The 9,167-nt window shown below is 44.5% G+C and overlaps 1 protein-coding gene across 3 annotated transcripts in view; it reads left to right on the forward strand.

Moving 5' to 3' along the window:
- MIS18BP1 (MIS18 binding protein 1) overlaps positions 1-8,705 on the forward strand; it is a 184,037-nt gene extending 175,332 nt beyond the window's left edge. For 2 of the 3 annotated variants that reach the window (XM_085884325.1, XM_085884342.1), the window contains 2 exons: positions 2,615-2,678; positions 8,051-8,557. In XM_085884325.1, the coding sequence (XP_085740451.1) occupies positions 2,615-2,678; positions 8,051-8,148 (162 nt within the window). In that variant the 3' untranslated portion in view covers positions 8,149-8,557. Of the gene's footprint in view, positions 1-2,614; positions 2,679-8,050 lie in introns of all 3 variants that reach the window. The other variant, XM_085884332.1, reaches the window with a different exon arrangement.
- Positions 8,706-9,167: the final 462 nt, after the last annotated feature.

Raw genomic sequence — 9,167 nt, forward strand, 5'->3', positions numbered from 1 at the left:
CCATTTTGGATTGAAGGAAAATATTAAAGAATTTATTTTTCTTAAATTGCTAAAGCTATCGTTGCAAAACTTCACAAATCTCATCTCAAACCATTGCTGCATATAATGTGAAAATGATTGACTTCATAAGTCATGTGGTTTGGCAGAAATCTTGGATAGAAAAACGTACCTTATCCGATTAACACGAAACTACGCAAACGTGATCCCAACTCAATTAGAGGCAAAGTTTAAAGTTATGATGTCATTTGTTAAGGGGCTGTCACACCTTGACGTTTTAGCCAGCGTATGCCGACATATGAAAAATTTGGCGAATACGCTAGCACACGTCGAATACGTTATGGGTAAGTTTTATATACGTTAAGAGCACGCTGAAGCACGCTGGCATACGTCGTAGTACGCTGAGCTCGTCGACAAATTTTGAGCATGCTCAAAATTTGTCGACATATGCCAGCACATGACTCACACGTTCCGCATACACTGGCCATAAGTTGTAGGCACGTTATGCGATCGTTGACACACGTCGACACACGTTACTTGTAAGTTACTCATTAGTCGAAATACGTCGAGGTAATGTCTAGCGTACCCGAAACTTATTTCTAACCTATGAGTAATGTGCTTTGAACCTATGTGTAACGTATCTCCAACGCATATTGACGTATGTAGACGTATTTGACGTCTTCCGGACGACCACAGAACTTACTGAACGTGTTTCTAACTTACAGCTACCGTATAATGGCGTATTGGCAGCGTTTAGGGGAATTGGTATATAAAAATGGGGTTCACAGGAGGAACCCGTCAGTGTTCCAGACTCCATGTTGAGTTGATGTCCATGTCAGTAGTATCAGTAGTAGTAGTAGGTGAGCATGTAAGTAGTAGTAGTAGTAGTTGGTCCATGTCAGTAGTAGTAGGTGAGCGTGATGGGGAGGGTGTGGGTGATGATGGATCCTCCTTGCGTCCGCATCCACAGCCACGGCCAGGAGACTTCTTTGCAGCATTCTTCGAAGTTTTCTTCGGCATGATGGTGATGTTATGCGGTTATGATTTGAATCGTCAAGCGGCAGCCTTTTAATAGGCTACGCCACGTGATCGTCGGCGATACGCTGCCGTGCTATGCATAAGTTAGACTATTGTTGGGCATAAGTTGTGAACGCCGACAACACGCTAAGCATTCGTTGGTATAAGTTATCTATACGTTATCGAAACGTTTTGTGTACGTTACTAATACGTTATGCATACATCCAACTCGTTAATATACGCCCAAAACTGAAGAAAAAATCAATAGTTCAGCGTACGCCAGCGTTTTAGATCAATTTTGATACGTTGCCTTACGCTGGCTAAATCGTCAAGGTATGACAGGGGCTTTACGTAGGTCGGCAGCCATATTAAATTGAAAATAAAAACCTTCAAAAATCTTCTCCAGAACGACTTACGACATCGATCCGAAACTTCATGCACATGATCTACGAGCCTTGGGGAATATAGGGTGTAAACTTTAACCTCATAGGTCACATGGTCTGGCAGCTATTTTTACTTATGAAATCTTTAGATTTCGTAAGTATATTGATGACTTCCATCCTCTGTTTGTGTGTTTGTTTGTTTGTTTGTGTGTGTTTGTGTCTTTGTGTGTTTGTTTGTAGGCACGATAACTCGAGAATGGAAGAAGCTACCAATGTCAAATTACACCAAGTGATTCAGGAGGGTGATGGCTAGCACTGATTAGATTTTGGTCAAAATCGGTCAAAGGTCAAGGTCACAGTGAGGTCAAACATTCGATTTTTGATGGTTTTGTACAGAATCATCGTAGAAACTTCTGGTTTGCGTCGCTACCTTCTCCAGAGACAGCTTTTGTTAGACAAGGTCAGAGGTCAAGTTGATGATTTCGTAAGTACCAGTCTATGACTGCTTGTTTTTTGTTGTTAAGAATAAACCTTTAAAAACCTTCTTCTCTAGAACGGCTGGAAAGATCGAGGGAAACTTTGCACACATCCTCCCCAAGCCTTGGAAATACCAAGTTGTTCTCTAATTATAATTGATAGGACACATGGTTTGGCAGCCATTTTGGAATGAAGTAATGTATTAAAAATATTATTTCTCTGAAACCGTGTAAGCTATTTAAGTCAAACTTTACAAGTATTTCAACGTCATCGTTCACACGGAATGGCAGGCATGTTCTAATTATTAGAAGAAGAAGAAGAAGAAGAAGAAGAAGAAGAAGAAGAAGAAGAAGAAGAAGAAGAAGAAGAAGAAGAAGAAGAAGAAGGAGAAGAAGAAGAAGAAGAGAAGAAGAAGAAGAAACCTCAATTTTATCTTCTCTAGCCGTGTGACAATATGTCTATTACATACTGTTTGAACTTGGTGGTATCCTGTCTATTAATTGTGTACTATTTGAATGTACCTTTCAGCCCTTTTGACTGCTGTGACCCCTTAGACCTTCAAAAACCCTTTAAGACAACCAACACCCCTCACGACCTCTAAGACCCAAAATATCCCAAAGATAAAGTGGGTTGTATCAAAGCGGGGCAGCTTGGAACCCAGTCATAACTGCCTGCAGTTATAGAGTGCCCCGTCGAGTTGTCAATTGTTTTTCTTTGTTTGGTTGTTGTGTTTTCGACAGGTGCGCAAAAAACAGCCAACGATTAAGAGAGGCAAGACTGACTCTAATTTTTTCCAGCCAAAAGGTAAGTGTATGTTTGTACGAGGCTCCATCGTGACAAGCATGGGATTTCCATGCATTTGCTGTGCTCTTTGTGCATTTTAATCAGGATCACAATAAATGGTGTGACTACTCAAATTAAGATGAATAGGTAATAAGATGAATCCTGATGAGGTAAATATCACTTTTACTTTCCAGTCCCATAAAGTCTAATACAATAATACGAATAACATTTGGTTGAAGCACATTGACACAATTGATTTGATGCTATTGTGGTGGAAAATAACTCAATTTCCACAAGTTGGATCAGCATACCAAAGGAGAATCTTTAATTTCGTATATACGGAGGAAAAACATGAAAGCACCAAATGGTCTGAGGTGATCGGGCTTCGGAACAGTCCGAGCATCGCTGAGGGACGGACGGGTTCTTAAAGAGAGCATCAACTCAGAAAGAGCAAAGACCCGTTCGTTCCTCTCAGGCGTTGCCGGCTGGGGCCCGAATCACCAGGCCGCGGCAGAGCCGCGGTTACGCTAGCTGCCGTGGGGATGGAACGTCGCGGGTCGCCCCAGCGAGGTGAAGGTAACCTGGGCAGCCTCTTGGAGCTCCTTCGGTCCTCAAAGCTCCATGTCTTTAAGACCCCGAGAGGTCCAGTCTACCCCCTTGTCTTTAAGGGCGTTTTTCCTTGCTTTTCTTTGTATGAAAGTTGTGGCGCCAAGTCCGATAAGTAGAACTGATAAGTGACTGTACATAATAAATAGACGGTCGTAGCGCATGTATACGTGCATGGTTGTGTACAAATAAATGTTTCATGTTTAAATGTCACCTTGTTTTTTTAAAGCTTGTTTAAATGTCACCCGTTCGTTGTGTCCTCTTTCCCCAGTTGAACTGCCATCTTGCCCTCGGAATATAGTTGGTTTTTAAATAGCCGGTAAAGCGATCGGGTCCAACGGAACTGCGCGATAATACACCGCTCGGTTATCCCAAAAGGAAGCGAGCTGCTAAAGCGGCTCGTTTCCAAGCGGTCCCATTGAGGTACAATCTCTCGGTAATCTACCCGTGCAATTAATTAGGTATATCGTCAGTTCGGCGATTGACCCTGTAGCACGGGTAGAGTGCGGACAAGGTTGTGGTGTGGTTAAGAACACACCCGTGGCTGGTTTTCGGCGTTGATCCGGAAAGCCGCGACTGAATTGTTCTTCCGGTGGGCGTACGGCCGCTATTCGTAAAACGCGGTCGTTCGCACGCCGGTGGGCGAGAATTCGTTCAATATATATATATATATATATATATATATATATATATATATATATATATATATATATATATATATATATATATATTGTTGTGGTTGACGAAATTCACAAACCACCATTCAGGTCCCTTAGGTGAGATATCTCTGTAAGTATATGTGTAGTTAGGCCCAAACCCGTTGTTTAGAGGGAATAAATGTCATTTATGCGGGTTGCGACCCTTTTAGATAGCCGTTTTTCTTTTACTATCTTTATTTTGGACCAGCCGCCATTACTACCACCACCAACCACGTCTCAACAGCCATCACACAACAACCACCAACCACAACGCCGCTTCACAACAACAGCCACGACCTTTACCGTCACAACTCGCCACCATCGCATCACCACCATTCTTGCGCCACTTGTGGGCACCGATACTGGACTCGTGCAGGGCGCGCACCGAGCAGCATGTTCAGAAACATCACAGACTTTCCGAAGAAAACGGATCAAAAACGACTCACGCCCACTTCTGTTCCGTCCTATCGGTGAGCGTGGGGCGATTTGGCCCCGCCTCCAGGGCGTTGGAGTGTGGTCGCTATATGCAAATTCATGGATCAAAAAGCATTCACTCCCACTTTTCCTCGGTCCAATGGGAAGCCAGTTAGAGGTGAAGGGTCGGAGGTAAAGGGTCGAAGGTGAAGGAGCGAAGCCACGGGGCATATAAACGGCTGCGTTCGTCAGTCAAAGCAGTTCGCAGTTGGGAGTTCGCGGAGCCAGTGAAGAGTTGGGACGAGTCAAGAGAGGAGACGGAGAGGGCGATTGGACGGAGCTGTGGAGAGGTGGTGGCGGCGAAGGCGGTTGAGGGGGGTGCTCGCGTCGGAGTCGGGGAGCTGCGGAGGGAGAGGCCGGCGGCACGACCGAGGTCGTGGTGGAGACGCTCGTCGCGGGACCCGAGACAGGGAGATATCCTCCATCCCCCGAGCATCAACAACCCCCTCCTGTTTCCCCCCGCGCTGAGATAGTGCGAGAAGGGGGCCCCGTCCCCACCCCATACCAGGCAGTCCCAGCGAGGCCCGCGGAGTCGGGGCGCCAGCGCCATTTCGCGGCTCATCGCCAGACGGGTAGGCCCGACGCGGTCTCGGCCCCAGGCCCGCCTCATCCTTGAGGGTGGTCCTTTTCTTTTGCTTTGGGTATATGTGTTGTCGGCGCCGTCTGTGAAGTAAAATTGTATAAGTGTTGCCGTGTGCTCGGTAGTCGGATAGCTCTGCATTGTCTTCTTCTTTTATATTTGCTTTTTGTGTAATATTGTGTTTCTTCTCCTTTTACATTTGCTTTTGGTGTAATTGTATATGTGTGCTTTCCGTTCATCGCGAAATAAATGTGCTTCATGTTGAACTGTTTTCCCGTTTCGCTTCGTCTTTTCCTCTATTGAATCTCCATCTTACTTCACGTAAAGGGTTGGTCGTGGGCTGAATACGCCCGATAATTAATCGAACCGTCGAGGCCGACGATAACACCGCTCGGTTATCCCGATAGTACGGAACGGGTCGCTTAAAGCGGCCCGTGTCCGAAGTCGACCTGCGGCGAGGTGCGATCGCCCGGTCTACCCTCCGTGTGGGTACTTAGGTAGGTCGAATTTGGCGAGCAACCCTATCCCACGCGGGGGGGCCGGTTGGCACGATCGTGGTGAGGCCGAAAGGTCCACCCGTGACTGGTTCCCGGCGTTAGTCCGAGAGGGTCACGACTGGATTGTCCGTCCGGTGGGCGACGTGCCGCGATTCGAGTTACGTGGCCGTTCGCACGCCGGCGGGCGCGAATCCGCAACAATATATATATATATATATATATATATATATATATATATATATATATATATATATATATATATATATATATATATATATATATATATATATATATATATATATATATACATATATATATATATATATATATATATATATATATATACATATACATATATATGTATATATATATATACATATATATATATATAATTTTAAAGCTACTTAAGGTATTGGGAAGTCGTCTTCCATAAAGCCCACAAAGTTCTCGTCCTCTGTTTCGCTGTGAAACAGCTGAAGCAGCTCAGTCAAGTCCCCACCACATTTCCGCAGGGCACTCAAGGTCTGCCAAAAACCCCCTTCTGGTAAAACTCCCAAAATCACGAATCACTGCTCACCTTCACTCTTTCATTCCTCTTTTTTCCCGCCTTTGGAATAAACTCCCTCTCTCTATTCAATCCCATTCTTCCCTCCAGGCCTTCAAAACAGCTGTTCACCACCACCTCTGATCATCCCCCATCCAAATCATCGATCTTTTCTACCCTCGATAATCCACCCAAGCCCACCTCCTTCAATTCCCTGCTTTCCTTCCTGAAAGTCGCTGTAATGTCCATCTTGTAATGTCCCCATGTTCCCCACCCCATCCCTCTCCTTTCCACAGAACTCCTAATGTCTCTGTTCCCCACTGTTTTGTCCTTCCCACTCCCGCCCCTCTTGTCGCATGCCCCCCTTGCTGTGCGTTGTGTGTTCGTTCTCATACGAGCCTCGACAAGGTATACAAAAAAAAAGTGTGGGTGTTTGTTCAGTTGCCGAGTTTCTTGTAGAGTGCTCACCAAGTGGCTTAAGCACTCAAGCAAGCATTCCATTTGAGGCTGTTAATAAGGAGTGGCTGGCATGGCAAGCACTACCTAGCTGCTTGGTATTTCACTGTATTTCAGGAAGGACAAAGAAGACTAAACAAACAAAAAAAGCATCTAACTTTTAGACGCAGTCGAGGCTCGTACAAGAGCTAATACACTGAACAGATCAGGATGTAACAGGACAAAAGGAGCAGTAGAGAGAAGGGGTAACACCAACAGCAGAGTTGAAGGACAAGATTGCGGGAGACTTGGACAAACATTGGGCATGGGGAAGAATTGGGGCAGGAAAGAACGCATGGGGTGGACAAGATTGATACAGAAGGAAACTCTCAGGAGGGAAAAACTGGAAATATGGAAGGAGGATGGATTGAGGTGCATGGGAGAGGGTTAATGAGGGTAGAAAAGATCATGGTTTTGGATGGGAGAAGATTTGAGATGGTGGTGACCCAGGCAAAAAGTGGCAGTTTCATTCTTCCTGGAGTAATTCTCTGCAGATGACTGTAGTAGGACCTGTTGTGAACTATAGTATCTGAGAGTACTACTCTCCTATATTATAGTTCTAACCATAGCATTTTTGCCTGGGGAGCAGCTGTCTTGAAGACTTGGTTGGAAGAATGAGATTCAAGAAGATGTGAAAGTTGTTCCATAGGTGGGAAAAACGAGGTACAATTGAGTGGAGGTGAGCAGTGATCCTGGATTTAGGTAGTTTCACCTGAAAGGGGTTGATTGTGGAGCGTGTGTGCCCTGCAGAAACCTAAGGGGACAAAGCACTGAAAGAGCAGAGGGTGCAAGACCATAAAGGAGGCGGTAGAAGATGGAGAGACTACCGACGTGTCTGCGATGGCGAAGTGATCGGCCCATAGACTCAGCTTCATCGCAGGAGATTACAATAATCTTGAAGCCTTGGTTTGCACTGCGTCAAGCTGAGTAAGATGTCAGACAGGGGAGCCAGCCTAGAAGGTAGAGCAGTACTCCCTCAAGCTGTGGATGAAGGCCTTGTAGGTGGATAGAAGTTCAGGTGCGCCAAAGAAGGACTTTGTACGACGGAGAATGCCCAGTGGGCAGCTGGCTTTGGAGACCAATTTTGAAATGTGGTTTACCCAAGAAAGATCATGGCTGATAGTGAGACCCAATAGTTTAAATGACTGCTCAAGAGAATTGTTAAAAAAAAATAGATAGAAGGGTTTGCGAGACGGTTCTTTTGGAGAGATAAAAATACCTTACCACTACACCCAGCACAGAAGGAAGGAAGGAAGGAGAGCTTCAACAGGAATTATTTCCATGATGTGCATAAAGGGGAAGCTGAATATTTGCCTGTTTTATTGCACATACTGAGTACAATTCCGATAGCAACCAGTCCAGGATTGTAACCCAAGCAATAGAAACTCCTTCAGCAGTGCCGACGCTCTGGATAAGCTGTATAATCAGTACATGATTTGATTACTTTTGCTTGGCAAACCGATGTGTGATCCATTTATGAATTGTACGTTATTCTGCAGATAATCTGGAATTTGCTGAAGGTGTGGAGTTTGATGCGGGAAGGAAAATGGACAGCGAAGACGACGAGGAAGAGAAAGATGACTACTTCACAGAGTGATGCGATACCAAGGTTTTACGGGAACTGGTGTTTTGATTATCGCGTTTTATGATCACCATTATCTTAAAATATGGAGATGCATCTTACATTTTATCACAAGCCAAGCAAATTGTTTTTAACGTTAGTTGAATCGATTTTATTCCGAAATAAACAAATATATTGATGCCTTCAGTACGTTACAACTGATCTACTAATATTTTATGAGAGCTGTTGAGTAACAAGGAAACAAAAACTGAGCGTGTGAGTTTTCCTGTACTCCATTCGCTTGACACACAATCCACCACCGGACAAACTGTGGTGGGGTAAAACAACTGTAAATGTTTTTGTAATTAAAATTGTACTTTGCATGATTGCTCTCATTTGCCAGTTTTTGGTTTTATGAGAGAAAAATTAAATCCCTGTTACAAGATTGCTTCTTAATGCTTTTTAAGCAGTTTAGCCGCTTCAACGTTTGGTCTGTCCATCCGTCATTAATGAAGAAGGAGAACCTTTCTAACCCACCGTGTTTTGTTCGTTTCCAGACTTTGCCTATTTCATATTAAAAATGCCAAACTGCACTGCTTCCTTTGGACACGGGTGTGATTTTTTTTTCTTCTTGTATACAAAGTCAAGGCTTGTGGAAGTCGAGAGCATTCATGGTGGAAGTTGTACACAAAGCCGAGAACATCGAACGGACCAGGATGTAACAGAACAGAACCTTCTTCTTTTGTATGATCTTGTAGACAATTATAATTACATACTGTATCTAGTCATGAGAGCCATTTCATTGCAGCATCTGGCCCTGTGTAGTTCTGCAAAGGACACACTGAATCTCCTCTGCACACAGTCCTGTACTACGTGTAGGACTGTCTGATCTTGAGAGACACAGGTACACACTGGGCTCTCAGGTTGCTTCCACTTCTACATATGATGGACGGTCTTTGCATGGAGAGTTCACATTCGGTTAAGACCACTCCATTGGTGTCTCTGTAGGTCAAAGACTGGGAGCTCCTTTGTGGGATCTTGAATTAGCTGGCCTT

Source organism: Eptatretus burgeri, chromosome 1, assembly GCF_056783735.1.
Source record: "Eptatretus burgeri isolate ZD-2024b chromosome 1, Ebu_testis_v1, whole genome shotgun sequence".
In the NCBI taxonomy this organism is placed as follows: Eukaryota; Metazoa; Chordata; class Myxini; order Myxiniformes; family Myxinidae; genus Eptatretus; species Eptatretus burgeri.